General features: G+C 57.7%; 1 protein-coding gene across 3 annotated transcripts in view; it reads right to left on the bottom strand.

Annotated features, from left to right (window-relative positions):
- The window catches only part of SH3PXD2A (SH3 and PX domains 2A), a 236,751-nt gene that overhangs the window by 22,927 nt on the left and 197,264 nt on the right, over nt 1–16,560 (bottom strand). For 2 of the 3 annotated variants that reach the window (XM_027596121.2, XM_027596122.2), the window contains 2 exons: nt 5,817–5,930; nt 1,941–2,024 (listed from right to left, as the gene is read on the bottom strand). In XM_027596121.2, coding sequence (XP_027451922.1) covers nt 1,941–2,024; nt 5,817–5,930 — 198 coding nt within the window. The remainder of the gene's footprint in view (nt 1–1,940; nt 2,025–5,816; nt 5,931–16,560) is intronic. The other variant, XM_027596123.2, reaches the window with a different exon arrangement.

Raw genomic sequence — 16,560 nt, forward strand, 5'->3', positions numbered from 1 at the left:
GTGGAGGCCCTGGGGAAGCACAGCTTCTCTCTTGTCTAGTTGTATATGACCCACCGCCTGTTTCCCCCCATCAGCTCCGCTGTTAGCAGCGGACTTTCTCCCAGCCAACTTTCTGCAAGTTTGTCTTGGCTGCCTGATTTAACTTAGCCCTGATTTAACTTAAGGCTAAGACTGGGAAATAATGCTGTTTAGGTCTCTTATTGGAGGGATGGGGGGGGAGAAAGGGGGGGGAGAGAGAGAGTGAGTGAGAGACGGACGGAGAGTTGTGGGCTTGTGTTCACTTACGTATTTGCACATGTATGGCTGTCTATAGAACTACGCATTTTGCTGGGCATGTGCGTCCGTGTGTAGCACTGTGTGTAACTGAATGCACTGTGTGTGTACCTATGGTGGGGGGGTTACGTATGAGGCTGTACACGAAGCCGTACGTGTACTCGGCCGCCACTGCAGAGGGGTACATACGTCATGGCCGTGAGCAGCCGGCTGATGCATTTGTGAGTGTAAATGTGTGTGTGGAACGGGCTACATGTGCTTGCACAAGTGGAACTGTATGTGCACGTGTGAGCGGCGTGTGTGGGCTGGAGGGGCTGTTGGGGCCGTCCACGGGTAGGCGCGTTCGTCACTTTTGAGTGGCCGTGAGCCTGTGGAGACAGAGTTGTGTGTGGGGCTTGGTGTATGATGGAGTCTGGAGCAGATGCTGGAGGGGATGGGGGGGAGGCCAGACCTTTGTCTCTGCTGTTTTTCCAGGCCAGCATCCCACTCTCCTCTGCTGCCAAGGCTCAGGGCTGCGTCCCAGCCCAGCCCCCCAGCAATGCTGCCCCACTGCTCCTAGGTCCAGGGTGCCTCTGCTTTACGTTCAAGCTTGTTCTTGCTGCTTCCATGACTTGACCTCCTGACCTGCTCCACCCTCAGGATAAGCTGGGCTCCCACCGCCTGGGCTCTGAGCGTGATGCCGAGCCAGCCACAGACGGTGGCCACCTCAGCGTCCAGGCTTGCTGGCCCGGGGCTTAGGGCAGATACCAAAACATGGTCTCAGGGTTGTTGAGGAACAAGCTTTGGGGGTGGGGGTGAGAGTCACAGGGCATCCCTGCTGCGCTAGAACACGCCCTTCCAGCTGTGCTCTCTGCGAGACAGAAGAAATGGGTCCCCGCTGGCTTGCAGGCTCCAGAGATGTTTAGGGGTTCAGAGGCTTGCCCCTAATCTCCCTACTTGCCAAGCTCCTAGATGTTGGAAAGGCCCTAAACCTACCAATGTCCTGATTGCCGATCAGCCTGGGTGGCAGGCCAGGGGCCTCCCTGTAATCTTGATCGGGCCCCCCACAAAGTGCCAATGCCTAGTGCTGAAGACGCTCAAGGCTCCTGGCTGAACCTGCCGCCGCCTTCAGAGCTGGCTGGGGCTGTGCCCCGGGACCAAGCCGGGACTGGCTTTTGCTCCCTTTCTAGTTTCCCTGGAACTAGCTGGCTGAAGGAGGGGGGCTGTGGGCTGGTCCTGCTTCCCACTCCGTGCCTAAGGAATGGCTAGACCAGCTTGGCTGAGGGAGCACCTTCTGAGAGGAAGCGGGCAACGAAGGGTGGATGACGCGTGGGACAGCGCCGCACGGACGAACGCACCCCACTTCTCTTCATCTGAAGCTTCCAGGGCAAACGTGGCCTTTCTTAGTCCAGCTGCCCCCACAATCACGTCGTGGGTCCCATGACCCCCCACCCGCCAGATGCTGGCAGAAGCCAGAGATACCCCCAGTTCCCAGGCAGCGCCCTGCGCCCTCCTCCCCGACGGCCCCCAGCCGCAGAATGTGAGAGAAAGTCTGGCTGCCGAATCCGGGTCAGGAGGCCACAGGGAAGAGAGGAGCAGAGCTGAGAGAGGAGGCAGGGCGTAAGCGCACGAGCGAGAGGGAGAGAGGCGGCAGCTGCGCATCAAGAGAAGCCAGCTCCCACAGTCACCTCGGCTGTGCTGCCTGTTGACCATCCCGCCCAGGGTCCACCGGCGATCCAGACGCCGCAGATGGGCCTTGCGTCTCTTGGATACTGGTGTGGGAGATGGCAATGGAACACGCGGCCGACGGAACCGGCGGAGAGAATGGAGATGGGGATGAGATGGGGCAGGGGAGTGATGGCGGGAGGGAAGGTTCGTACTCCCCGGTCCTCATCACAGGGATGAAGCCCCAGCGGCTCACACCTGCCGGACGGGGGCAGATCTGCCCGGTGACACCACCAGCACCAGGGGAAAGGCCATGGTTTATATCCGTGAGCCTAGGAAGGGCTGAGAACTTCGAATCCTAGCACCTGAGAGGTGAAAAGGGTCCTTGGCCCCAGCCTGGCACAGGGACGGCTCTCCAGGCAGTCGCGGGGCCCAGCATAGGGCCTGGCACGCGGCCGGTAGCTCGGAAATGTTGTGGAGTGAAATGCACACAGGGATGGATGCCATGGGCCTTGATTCTGCTCCTTCACTGCACACTGCCTGCTGGATTTGCAACCACAGGGGACCTGCCCCCCAGCTTCTCAGTGCTGCAGACCCCTCCGTCTAGCTCTCCGTCTCTGCGGTGGCATCTTGTGCTGCTCCTCTGGTTGCTGTAGCCCAGCTCCACCAGCCCTCTGCCTTCCTCTGGGCTGCCCCAGTGGAACGGACCCCAGACCAGGGCAACACCTCCGAGGCCCCCACCTCCTGGCACTGCAGAAGCTGGGTGGCAGGTTGCCCAAGTATAGGGGAGGGAGGCCAGCAGTCAAAGGAAAACTGTCCAGACACACCTGAGCCAAGTCCCCTGGGAAGTGTTTGCTTTCCTTGAGGGAGGAGGAGTGTCTTGTTTGACCTGCTTCTTGTAAGCAGGAGGCCTGGACAAAAGGTCGGCAGCAATGGATTCAGGTGATGCCTCACTGCCAGGTTACTGTGTCACCTGGGGCAGGCTTCTGTCCCTCGCTAAGCCTGTCCCCTCATCTGTCATGGGGGTTGACACCACCTGCCCAGGCATGGGAGGGGATAAGGGGCTCAACAGGCTCTGTAGAAAATAAACGAGGTCCTGTCTGAGGCCAGACTGGGAAGGACTCTGACAGCTGACCTCCCGGGCGGGTGTGTTCTGTGGTTTCCCTGTGGGCAGAGGCTGATGCCCAGGCCGGGGGCCCCCTTAGCCGTAAGTGGTATCTCTCTAGTTTCAACCAGGTATGAGGACTGTCTTGCTGAAGCCTCACAAAAGCCCTGAGCTGTCGGCACCATTCCCACATTAGAAACGGGAAACCAGAGACGCAGGGGTGTTAAGAAACCCTCTGAGTAACACACCTAAGTGTTGGGGGAGCACACAGATCTAGGCGGTCTGGCTCTGGAGCCCAGACTCTCGGCCTGACGATGTTCTTCCCCCTTGACTCTGAGCCCCTTAGCCCCCCAGCAAGGGAAAAGGCCCCAACAAGGGGCTGGTGCCGATGCAAAGCCCACCAGGGAGGAAGTTTCCAGGGCATGCGGGCACCGGCAGAGACCCAGGTTCTGGCTCTGCCTCTGCCACAAGCTGACCCGGGGGCTCTGGGGAGGTGACACCTCTCTGGACCTCTCAGAGGCAATGGATCGGGTGCTTCACAAAAGCATCTTGCCAGTGTTGGGCGTGGCCCCCATCATCATCAGTGGGTAAGAGGGTCTTCAACCTCCACCCCAGTCCTCCTACCTCCTACTGCTAACCTCTCAGAGGAATACGAGCAGATACCAGAATGTCTGATAACAGAAATAAACCAAAACAGCCAACTGTCTCTTCTTTCCAAAGCAAGGAAACACGAGTCCTTCGGGGAGATTTGATGGGATGGCAAAAGGCCTGGAGGAGAGATGGCTGGACAGGGGACCGGGGTGGGCTAATCTCTTAGCCACATGGAGGTGGGTACAGAGAGACTGGTGGACACACCACAGAGATGCTGGGGCCTTCGGCTGGGAGACTGAACCCCGAGCCCTCCTGTCCAGCAGGGTGGAGATGCCCAAGATAGGATGATGAAATTCCTAGCTGCCCAAACACTGCTGGAGTCAGGGGGCGGGGGGGGGGTACTGGCACACAGGTCCTTTCAAAAGCATGCCTAGGGATCTATCTGAAAGAGGGTCACCCTGAGTGCATAGGCACACACACAAAACCTGCACTGGCCGCCTGATTCTTCCTCCAGCAAGGTCCAAGTCCTCTACAACCTGCTACTGCTTGTTCTCTGCAAAGTTCTCTCTTCAAGCCGGACAGGCTTCTGTGCACACACACCTCTCCGGCCTACTCAGTGTCCTCCGTCTCCTGACATCTCTGCTCTTGACAATCATAGCACAGCCTTTTCAGGCGGGGCTCCAATCACACACACACCCCTCAGAGTTGCTTACAAGCAGAATGCTTCATGGACAGGCATAGGGTGCAGTGGTGAAGAGCACTGGGCCAAGGAAGCTGACCGAGGCTCAAGCCTTACGAGGACAGGCATGTAGCTAACGGTCTGGAAGCCTCAGTTCCTGCATCTGGAAAAAGGGGATGATAACAGGGCCTCCTAGGGTGGTGGGGAAGGCCTTTAAAGTACCAGGCCACACACTTGGGAGTGAATAAGACCTCACCCTACATCCTAGGGATTGTTATTCCTGAGAGACCCGGGGGTGACCCCAGCGTGTGGAAGTGGGCAGGAGGAGCTCAGGGGCTAAAATCCTCCACTGCTGCAGAGACCCAGAGATGAAATTGGGTGCAGGCCCAGCCCCAGGGCTCTGGAGCAGCCAGGATGGACCGAGCCCCCAGCCTGAACACGCAAACCCTTCCCGATGGACCCTGATCCCTGGAGACCTGTGAGGCAGCAGGGTGGGGCTCCAACCGCCCACAGTAACTGATGTTCAGGGGAAGGCGGAAGAGGGAGCTGGTCCTTTGCTTGGCAGGCTGCTTATTTTGGCCTGGGCAGCATGGAAGGGAGGGGGTGTGTATGGGGGGGAGATGCAGGCCTGGAGGTGGCCTGAGCCCTGGGTGACAGGCCTCCATTGCCCTGGCTCTCAGATGTGCCCGTTTGGACCATCCCTACTGACCGTTAGGGCAAGCGTTCCTGCCCAGACATGGGGGGGTTTTGGCAGTTACTAGGAGCAGGCAGCCAGGAACTGGAGGTGGCTCAGACTCCCTGGGCTCAGGAAGCCTGCTCTGGCGAATACCGGAGTCCACAGACAGGCTGACCAGGCCAGCGCTGGCCCGGCGGGGGTGGAGGTGGGGGTGGGGGTGGGGGAGGGCAGGCACTTTGAAACGCAAGGAGAAAACGCCAGAAAAACCCCACCAGGCCAGAGCTAATCAGAGGGGCTAGTGGTGCAGGGGCCACTCTGTGGTTCCTGCTACACCAAGAAATGACTCAGACTTGCTCTCTGTGTCTGCAGTCCTGGCCAGGATAACGGACGCCCAGAGCAGAAACTGTGTGCACACAGCCCCGTGGGGTCATCCCTGTGGCAGAGAGCACCATGTGGGGTCGGGAAGGCAAAGGTGGGGTTCCCTATGGTGTCCACCAGAGGAACTGAGGGCTTCTGCAGGGAAAGGGAGCTTTGGTGTCTAGTCCTAAGACTGTTCTCTCCGGTCTCTGCCCCAAAGTTGCCAAAGCCTGAGACCCACACTCCAGGGAAATTTCCCCTCTAATGTGAATCCCATGCAGGGCCAGCAGGGACAGACCTGGGACATGGCCCAGCTCCTCTGAGGGGTTCTGATGATTTTAGGGACGAGTGGGAAAGCTACCTCCAGAGGAAGTGGGTTCACTCCAAGGGCCAGAAGTGGGGTGGGCACCAATCCCTGAGGATCTCGAGGCAGCCTGCTCCCCACATGTGCCTCATTTATTCCCCCTCCCCTTGAACCTGCAGGCCCTCACCTTCCCCAGTCTTGGAGGTGTTGATGTCTGAGTCATCCCGAGTACCATTCTGGGCCTCCAGGTAGGTGGCAGGGACCCAGCCCTGCTCCTCAGAGGTGCTCACAAACCACCAGCCTGCAGAGGAGACAAGAGAGAACACGGTCATGAGCGCCCAGTGGGATGGGGGTGGGGTGGGTGGGGGAGGGGACAGGGCACAGAGCCAGACAGCCTGGGCACCCAGCAAACGCCTGGCTCACGTCCAGCCTCAAGAAGCCTGAGCCACACTAAGAAGCAGCCAAGGCACTCCTCGAGAGGAGAGTGATCCACACTTACACTCGATGTTCGATGGAAAAACTTAACAATGAAAATGAAACAGGGATATGTCCAATGTGTGAAAATCACCCTGTAGGAAAGGCCAAGGAAGCTCCTGCTAAACACAGAGACCATTCGAGGTCTCTGAAACCCAGAAGGACTCCTGGTGTGGCTGCGAGTCTGGTGTTCTCTGCTTTCAGAGGGATCCAGAGATACATGCATCACGGTGACCTGCGGGTGGTCGCCGTGCCCCTTTCCCCATCATGGGTCAGTGGCATTTATATGTCGGTGCTACTCACGGCCGCCCTTAACTGTGTTGACATGTCAGTCACACTAAGTGGGCACTGCACCCCTGAATGACCCTTGATGGTCGTGGCCAAATGATAAAAGCTCACTCCTTTTCTTTCTCGTTCGTTGGTTAGTTCATTTATCATTTAAACAAATGCTGACTGAGCAAAATACTCTGAGCACCCAGGTCCCAGGACTCCACTCACTGCCTTCAGTCTCTTCCCAGAAGGTACTCTTCACAGGATCTTGTCTTTGCCCCCAACTCATTCCGATCCTGCTCTACCCCCAAAGCGATCTGGCACTGACTCTCTTTTTTGTCCATGACCAAGCTCTCTGTCTCCAAATATGGACAGTGCCCTGGCAAGAGATCCTGGGCTTCTCCTGGGGCAGCACGTGACCCCATCGCTGCCCACGGCAGGGAGTCGCTGCCCGGGAAGGGGGACCACTGGGAGCCTCCCGGCTGCTCCTCACTGGGAGGTAGAGGCGGCTGCCTGAGGGACAGAGGAAAACAGTGCCACCCCTGCACAGGCCCTCGGCACCCTGAGACACCTCCTAGGTCTTCCGCTAGGTCCCCGCTGCCCCATGGGAAAGGCCTGGGAGAGTGAACAGCCTGTGATCCAGTCTCGAATGCCCACCGCAACCCCGCCCTCCTGGGAGCTCCACCACAACACTCTGCTTGCAGCTCTGCAAAGCCCACAAGACACGGTAACGTCTGTACAATACCGTGACGACGGATGTGTCATTACATGCTTGTCCCACACAGTACCGAGAGTGAACCCTAATGTAAACTACGGATCTGAGTGACTGGGACGTGTCAGCACAGGTTCATCCATAACAAGTTGAACCACTCTGAAGGGGGGCGGTCCCTGCATGCATGCGGGCAGGAAGCATACAGGAAACCTCTGTTATGCAGGTCAGTTTTACTCTAGACCTAAAACCGCTCTAAAAAAATCCCAATTTTAACCAACAAACAGAAAAAGCCTTGGACGAGCGGTCTGGAAGCTCAAGGCCCAGGCCTCTTTGGCTCAGGGGCCTTTGTTGGGTCACTGTCCCCTCTGGAACCCAGGGTGGAGGCCTTCCCCCCTTCCATTCTCTCCTCTGCTAGAGTCGGTCTTTCCCCAGAGTGGGATGGGGGGGGGGGGCACATGCATATCCTGGGCCACCAAGGGTGCTCCAGGGCGCAGCACTGCTATTCTCCTAGGAGCCCCAGGCCAGAGCCGTGTGGCTGCTTCCAAGGCGGTGGCTGATGGAGGCCCCAAAGAAACTGGAAGGCATCAACTCGCAGGGGTCTTTTCCCCTTCTCTTGGCTTCTGGGGGAGCACTCTTTGGAATTCTAGCCGTTTCCGCCAAGAAGCACCAGCCCCGGGGGCTCTTCCACAGAGCCTGACCAGAGGCCATGGAATAGGGTTCCCATCTCATAGAGCTTTTCTACCACGAAGGTAGCTCTGCCCCTTTGACCGCAGGAGTGGGCATGCCTGGTCATCTTCTGACGGATCTGTCCTCTCCCTGCACACTGTAACGGTTCTGGGGCTTTCTCAAGAACCGACACGGGTGCTCTAGCGATCTGAAGGCTAAGTCCCCTGTAAACCAGGAAATGCAGGGCTATGTGGGAAGAGATGGCCTGAGAGTGAAGCAGCATCACAGTGCAGAGATGGAGAAAGTCAGTCCTGATTAATATCTTTCGAGCTTCAGGTTCTAAGTGGGCTGAAGCTGGACCACCCTGTTGGACTCCCTAATTACAGTGAGCCAGTGACCTTCCGTGTTATTTAAGCCAGAGCAGGTTTCAGTCACAGGAATGGAGTGTCCTCAATAACGCCATCTCTACCCAGCAACCACCAAGGTTCACGACTGAAGGTCCGCCATGGTGAGTCAAATCTGGAGATGAAATGCCAAGTCCACGGGGCACCTGCCACCACAGACCTCAGCCGGTAGGACAGAGCCCTCTGAGCCACTCTCGGTAACCAGTACCTCCCCAAATTCCCACTCACCAGGATAACCTCCAAGAGCCCACAAAGAACAGTCACCATAATTGCCAACTTGGAGTCACTTTCGGGAGGGTCTTAAAGACTGAGGCTCTCCCATGCTCCCCAGGTCCAGGCCCCGAAGCCAAAAGCACACGGGTTTTGGTCCCCATACCTCCAGGCCCTCACCGACCTGACCACCCCCAGTTCTGCCCCCGCAAAGCCAAGCCAAATCCCAGTGGGCTACAGACATACCCTGAAGGCCTGCCCTCAAAGAGGAGCTCTGCTTCCCAGGAGAGGGCTTCCCCAGGATGGGCCTGGGCTGGAGCCAGGGATCTTACGGTCATTGGAAAAAAACGGGGATGTGCCCGAGAAACAGTGGAACTTGGAAGCATGTGTCTTGGTGAGAATTTGCCAAGATCCCTCCATTCGCAGCCCCTCCCAGCCTCTTCTATACCAAGGTGTGCCACTGCCAACTCCACCCTCTGAAACAATCCCTTTCTGTCTCCACTGGGAGAATATGCCCTTCTTTCTTTGTGCGAGCCGGGGCTTCCCAGGAAAGCAGGCAACTTGGTGGTCTCCTGGATGGCCGCAGTCAAAGCCTTCTGTTTCTGAAATTTGGGCTCCAAAGTCATCCTTAATCAAGGCGAAGGAGGCAAGCCCCTCTGTGGGCACCAGGAGGGCTGAGGTGGGGGGAGGGGGGGGAGGGAGAGATTTTCTCCATCAGTCCCAACTGAACTTGCCTTTGTCCTCATCTGGTGTGAAGTGAGTCCATCAGCCTACTGACCTCCTGTTTTCTCCCCCTCCCCCCAGGGCCATATTGGGGACCAGCCCCTGTATGGACCTTTTTTTCCCTTGTATCCAAGGGCCTCATAATCCCAGGGTTCAGGTCCCTCTTCTGCTGGCGTTGTCTCTCCTATCTCCTTATTTCATCCTCCGAGAATCCTTCCTTGTACATCCTGCTCCCTCCTTCTCCCCCGAGTCCTTAACAGTTCTGCTGAGAACAGTGGCCTGGGCTTCCACTCCAGCCCTGAAATGTGCAGGGCTAGGCTGAGTGGCTCCGAGGCTCAGGTCTCTCCTGCCTCACGCCCTGCAGAGAGTTGCCTGTTGCTGGCTTGGCTGCGGGCACCTCCACCGAGCAAAGGAGGACAGGCTCAAACACCGCCCAGGTGGGCATGGGTGAATGTGGGCAGAGGGGCCCACCCCAGCTCCATGCAGACCTCCCAGGAGCCCTGGCACGGGTCACACGGTCGGGCCTCTGGGGGAGGCTCCCTGGGCCCGTGCCCACCCACAGCTGCTGACAAGCCTCTCCCAGAGGCCAGCAGCTCAGACGTCAGTTGCTGTAACCGGGGCTCCCGACCAAAGTCCCTGCTACTCCCCCAAGGATCAATTAGAGCCTGAACCCCTGGGGGTGGCCCAGCTGGCCAAGAGGGCTCAGGCATCAGCCAGCCCTATGGGACTCCCAGGCTCACCTCCAGTGCCCACGGCATCCTCTTTTCCACAGAGGCGGACAGTGTGTGGGCTGCACGTGGGGGTAGGTATGGACAAGGCTGTGTATCTTTTGAGTACACGGGACGTGCGTTATGCCCATGTGCATATCCACGTGGGTGTGTGCATTTGTTCTTGTGATGATGATTATGGTCAGGTGCTAACTTTACATACGTTATTTAACCTTCAAGAATCTTGTGCAGTGTTACTGTCATCATCATCCCCACTTTACAGATGAGGACATTGAGGCAAAGATGATGATTAGGAAGAGGCAGAACTGGAACCCAACGAACCCAGGCAGTCGGGCTCCAGGAACCACATTCTTAACCACCACGGAGGTGGATAAGGAATTTATCTGCCTTGTGTGCACAAGGGTAGAGGTGACTCCTTGAGCACGTGTGCCCCGGGGCGCTGGTATGTGATACATGTCGCCGCGTATGTGATTTGTGTGTGTACAGGATGAGCAGAGATGCGGGGCTGTGTGTGTACTTGAGTGTGTAGAGGGGAGGGTCCTTTGGAAGTAGAGGGTAATAACTAGGGATCTAGGGTCAGAAAGACATAAATTCAGGTCTTGGCTTGCTACTTCTTGTGTGATCTTGGGCAAATCAGTATCTCTCTCCGAGCCTCCGTCTCCCCTCCCTGATACGGGGATAATTAATGGCGCTTAGCTCCTAAGGTTGTTGAAGTGGATGAGATAGAAGTAGCTTAGCTTGGGGCCTAGCACAGAGCTGGAGGTCAAAAACCTTGAGCTGTTACCAATATGGTGGTGGTTGTTCGGTATTCTCCCAAACTAACCGTTAGCACCCAGGGGTAGCCAGGTGGCGTCTTTGCCTGCAGAGTAGATCAGGAGACACTCAATACAGCTTGGCGAATGGAGTGTGAGTGAGTGAGTGAGTGAGTGAGTGAGTGAGTGTGTGTGTGCGTGTGTGTGTGTGCGCACGCGCGCCCATGTAGTTAATCTGTGGAGTCTGGGGGCTGCCTTCAGGGGTTCCAGAAGAATGGGAGGAGTGACCTCTTACTCTTTCCTTAGCTGATGCCATTCGTGATAGCAAGCATGATGGGAAATGGGGCCAGGGGGAGGGGTGTCTAGGGTTTCCCGCCTTGCTCCATACATGTCAGGGTTATCCTCAGCCTGGCTCCTCACACAGTCCCCCGGAACAGAGGGCCTACAGCTTCCTCTCGCCTGTCCTACCGCCTTGAGGGCAGAGCTGAGCTTGCAGCAGGCAGCCAGGCAGATGAGGAAACTGAGGCACAGAGCCTAAGTGCTGGAGCCAAAGATCTGAGTCTGAATCCCGTCTCTGCCACTTCCATGCCCTGTTGCCTCAGGAAAGGGACTGAGCCTGCAAAAGGACTTCATCTGTGAAACGGTAAGACTACCATCTGCCTTGCAGGCTACTGGGAGGATGAGGAAGACCGAGAACATCACAGAGGGTCTGGCACATAGGTGCCCCCTAAATGGAAGCTATGAGCTTTACCGGGGGACTCAAGCCACAGAATGTGGAAGGTCAGGTGGCCAGCACTCACGGATGCCCAGGGACCAGTCTGAGTCACCTCGGCGTTTTTCATGTCCCCAGGAAGGTGGGTCCACACTCCCAGCTGGCCTCTGCTAGGCTTTCCCATCCTCTCAGCCTTCGTTCTTGGGAGAGGAAATTTACTGAGGTTTCATGAGAGGACTCATCATTGGACTGATGAAGTGGCCAGAGCTGGGCTCAGATGGGGATGGCCGTTCTGCCTGGCTGCCAAACCTGGCCTTGCCCTGAGAAGTCAACCCTTGTTTCTAGGCAAAAGGGGAAGTTCTTTTTTGGAAGGAGGTGGGGAACAGAAGATGGCAGAGACCTCCCAGAGGGCCTGGGCTGGCTTGGAGACCCCTCAGCAGACCCCTGCACTCCAGCCTGGCAGCCGGGCACCTGGGGTGCCCTTATGCTGACATGTCTCCCCACCCCCCACAGGGGGGGCAGGAGAGGGGCTACCATGCCTGTTGCTTTGAGTGGGAAACTGCAAACCGTTGCAGAGGGGCCCCCGAGAAGGGAGCCCCCCCCCACACACACAGGATGTGCAGGAGAAGCCTACATTCTGGGGGCTCTAGCTGTGATCTTTGGAGCTAAGTCCCCAGACTGGAGAAGCTGTCTGGGAGAATCCCTAGCTGGCCAGTCCCCTGAATGCTGCCTGAGCCTGGATGTTCCTTCTCCGAGGGCCATGTTTCCACATGTGCCAGAAGAATGTAATTCAGCCAGGCTGGGCAACAGGCTGGGGCCCAGCCTTCTCCAGAGGGCAAAGGCCCAGAAAGAACAGCAATGTCACTTGTCATAGCAGCCAACCCTGCTTGTGGGCCTCAGTAAGAACCCACTTCACAGTGGCCCAGGGGCTGAGTGGGGAGAAGGCCACCGGGGCAGCCTGGCCTGCACCTCCAGCTCAGGGCAGGGAAGGGGGACCACCCATCTTAGGCGGGGAAGGGGATCCCCAGCTCCAAGAGGGAAAAGCTCAGGCCCAGAAGCCAGACCCTCCCTCTTCCCTCAGCCCCAGGCTGAGCATAATCCTCAGCTGTTGGGCCAGTTTCAAAGCCCCCTAAAATGGACTCTAACTGGGGCTTGGCACACTGGCACTGGGGGAGGGACAGAAAGAGTGGGAGAGGAGATGGAGACACAGAGAGAGACAGAGTCAGAGGTGGGGACAGACAGAAGGTGGGGATGGGAGGACCTGGGCCAGGGGCCGGGGCCTTAACCTCCCGAAGAGGGGGCTGAGCCTGGCCAAGGCAGCCGGAAGTGACGGGCACTCCCAGGCCACTGCTGTCCCCAGGCTGCCCAGGCCACAGTGGTCTCCTTAATGGGAGAGGATGCTGAGCTCATTAGGGCCAGAGGAGGCCAGCTGTACACAGTCAGGATGTTAATCAAGTCTTCTGAGGTCACAGCTCAGCCTAGGACAAAACAGCTGGTGGGGGAGTCGGACCCTGCTCCTTCCTCTCACTCTGAAGTTCCCCTCTGTTCTTCAAGGTGTTGTCCTCCAGGAGGCCTTCCCTGACTGCACCCCCCCAATGCTACTGGCCCTGCTCACCCCAGGATTCAGCCCATGGGCACTTCTTAGTCCCTCTTCCAAGACCTCAGTTTGGATCCTGGCTTCACCATGTCCTAGCTGTGACCTGGAGCAGGCTGCTGGCCTCCCCAGGGCCTCATCATACCAGGATACTAGGATCTGCCTATAGGGCTGCCTAACATCGGGGACACGTGGTGTACTCAATAACCAAGTGCTTACCAAGGACCTGCGATGTGCTGGGCGTCCCAGACATGGGGACGCTACAGAGCACACACAGGCCTCAGGCACTCCTCCCCACCTCTCCCTACCCTGCACACAGGATGGGCCTAAGTACAGCCAGTATAGTGGCATTGAGGCCGGCAGGAGAGGGCTGGGCTCCCCCCACAGGGTAACAGGCAGGATGAGATTCCGAGTTTGGGAGAGCCTAGCAGACTTTAGGTTACTTCTGGTCCTTGCTTTTTTCCTTCCCTTTCCTCCAGGACCTTCACAGGGTCTGACACCGGTTAATGCAGAGCAGAGCATCTGTGGAGTACTCCTGCATGCCCAGGCCTCAGCGAGGGGAAGGGTGTGCTGGCAGGGCAGGGGACGGAGCTAGGGACAGCAGAGGCATGGTCACAGGCCTCCAAAGCCGGCCTCTGGTCACGACGTGCACTGGCTCCAACTCTGGCTTCTTTGAGGGGTGCTCTGTCCAGGCCTTCCCGTGTTCTTCCCTTGCAGTGGTTTGGAGAAGGGGAGGTGGTGAGGGTTTACGAGCCCTGAATGGGGGCAGGGGTGGTGCCGAGAAGGGGAAGGGTGCTGAAGGGGGCCTGGCCAGGCACCCGGGACAGCGCTGCCCACTTGGCCACCCCACACCTGGCACAGAGCTGGGCCCTAAGGGACTGCTTCTGCCCTGGACCTGCCCTGACCCCTTTGCCATGACCTTGGGGCAGATCTGAGGTTTCTACCAGAGAGGGACCAGAGACACTGGAAAGGCTGACTGCCTATAATCATGCTGTGCCTTTAAGAACAACGAAAGGCAGCCCACCCTCGGCCAGGCCTCCCCTGGCCAGAAGGCTCTGTCACTGAGGCCTCTTGCCAAGACACACTCCAGCTCACAGCACGCGGCTGCCTCGATCCAAAGCAAACAGGAGCGGGTAAGGGCTCCCCCAGTCTCTCCCAATGCACCCCCACAGCCCCTGCCTTCCTGCCTGACCCCTTCTTCTTGTTCCGTCTCTGGCGCCTATCCCTGCTCTGCTGCCCATGGCCTTCCCTTCCCCCAGATGGGGCTCTCAGGCCACCGGGGCCCCAGAGCCTTCCCTGGGCGCCTGAGGCCTGGATTCCAAGACCATTAGCACAGGCTGCTACGTCAGTTTGGAAGGCTCCGTGGAGTCCAGGGCAAGAAGACAGCAAGCACTGGACTGCTGCCACCCCTCCCCCAACTCGGATCCAGCCTGCCCACCTCACTGGATGGGCCCAGAAGGCTGAGGCTATGGGTGAGGCACCCAGGAGAAAGCCTGGCTACTGAACGTTCGCCAGCAGAGAGGGGGCACACGATAAAATGACAGGTAGGAGAGAACCATGGTTTTAAGCAAGGACTCTAGAGCCAGGCTGCCTGGGTTTCAATCCCAGCCCTGCTACTAAGTGGCTGTTTGAATGTGGGCGACTGCCTCAATCTCATCCGTAAAATGGATCTATAGCAGGTCCATCTCCCAGCGTTGTAAAGGTACAGGAGTTAACCTACAAGAAGTGTTCAGAATTGGGCCTGGTTCCTAGCAAGGCTCACCAAAGCGCTATTATTAAAGTTGAAGTGTAAGCTGCAGGGATTTTTAAGGGAAGAACCATGAGCTCGGTGCCCCTCAGTGACTAGTGGTAGGGCTGGGGCCGGGCAGGGAGGCAGGTGGGTCTTGGGTGTCTGGAGTCTCAAGGACAGAGTGTCTCTCAGTGTCCCTGTCATTGGCCCTTGACCTTGGTAGGTCTCTACTGAAAGCGGAGTCTGGTTCTGTGCCTGACACAGGTGGGGGTGGGGGGCCGGGTGAAGCAGAGAATACAAGATGGCACAAGGCCCTTCCAGGAACAGCACAGCAGGGTGACCCAGACAGCCCGGTGCCCCAGATGTGGCAGTCGTTGCTACAGTGTTTGCTGAAGAACTACAGACATCAGGGATGAAACTGAGTAGCCAGGGAAGAATTCTGAGTCCTGAACTGAACCTCAGATCTAATCTGGAGAGGAGGGGAGGGGAGGGGCATCCTGGTGGGGGGAACAGGACAGGCAGAGTGGTGCGAGCACACGTGGCCCAACCCAGTAATGCGCATGATACTTCAGGGTGCGGGCCCTGCCAGATGAACCTGAGAGGGGTGCTCACCTTCAACGTCACAAGGGAGGGGTGAGCTTCTGAGAATCCCATCAGGAAGGTTACAGCCTCACAAGCGGATGCCTGAAATAATGCTCAGGGTAACAGAAGGGGTGTCCCCCTGTCCCAGGCAAGAGCAGGAGGTAAGCGGAAGCAGACCGAGAGGGCACAGCACTCTGAGGCCAACTCAAGACGGGAAGGGGGTCTGCTGGACTCCTGTCCACGGCCCAGCATCTTCTCTCAGGCAGCAGGGCACCCACACTGGAAAGTGCTGACTGGGAGGGGGGTGGGCCAACGGACCAGGGTGGGGATGGAGGTCGCACTGAGAGGCTGCCCTCCACAAGGTCTCATTGGCTGGTGCTGAGACAAGGTCCGGGGAGCACTTGACAGAGAGCCTGCCAGGCCACCAGCAGGGGTCCTGGAAGACACGGACATGGGAGTAAGGCCAGAGGACACAGCACGGGCGAAAGTGCCAACTTCCAAAGAGGAAGGTGAATTCCACAGTAGAGATCGGCAACCTCAAGGCTGGTTCTGATGGAGTGAAACATGGAAGCCTTGAGGGATGGCTGGAGAGCCTGCAAGGGGGTTCTGAGCATTCCCAAGCCACCGCTGAGCAGAAAGACACAACAGGAAGGAAGGGGGCCAGACCATGCTGGCTTCTGATAACGAGGGAACCGCTGGGCTGGCGGGTCTGGGATGTGTCATAGCTGAGCCATCCAGGCCTTGGGGCTCTCATGACCCCCCTGGGGGCGGCAGGGCTGCGCCGAGAGATTTGCAGCTGAGAGCGGACCACTTCCAAAGAGCGTGTGATGATTCGCTGGTTACAACCTAGAGGGGGGTCTGTCGGGAGCCTGTCCTGCTGGATGTTTTAATCAGTCCCAAGATGAGGGCAGCGGGGCTGAGCAGGGGTAACCATCGCACTTATTGAAAGCTGTGCCAGGATCAGAAGCTACCCCCCCCCAAAGTCTGAACAGATGGTAATGACAGGTCAACTGTGACAAGATGAAAAGGGGTAGATAGACCAGAGGACAGGCGATCTTATCATCTTATACTGTGCAAAGTTCTGGCATGAAAGGAGGGTGCTATTCACAACTCAGCCAAAATATTAGGTGCTAACTGGGAGTGTCCTGGGCAATTGGGTAGCGTGGGTGTGCCTACTTGATGGCAAGGATGAGAAAGGTACTGGGGTTTGGGTGGACTGCAAGTTCCGGAGGTCCTCTGTCTCCAGGCCTGTGAAATCTTAGGCTGCATGAGGAAACCCCTGGACTGGGTGGCTTACCCCAGGTGCCAGGCTTAGAAGGGACAGCAGCAGGATTAGTACCCGGGTCTGACTCCCAGGGCAGCAACCACACAGCTC

Source organism: Zalophus californianus, chromosome 15 (assembly GCF_009762305.2).
Source record: "Zalophus californianus isolate mZalCal1 chromosome 15, mZalCal1.pri.v2, whole genome shotgun sequence".
In the NCBI taxonomy this organism is placed as follows: domain Eukaryota; kingdom Metazoa; phylum Chordata; class Mammalia; order Carnivora; family Otariidae; genus Zalophus; species Zalophus californianus.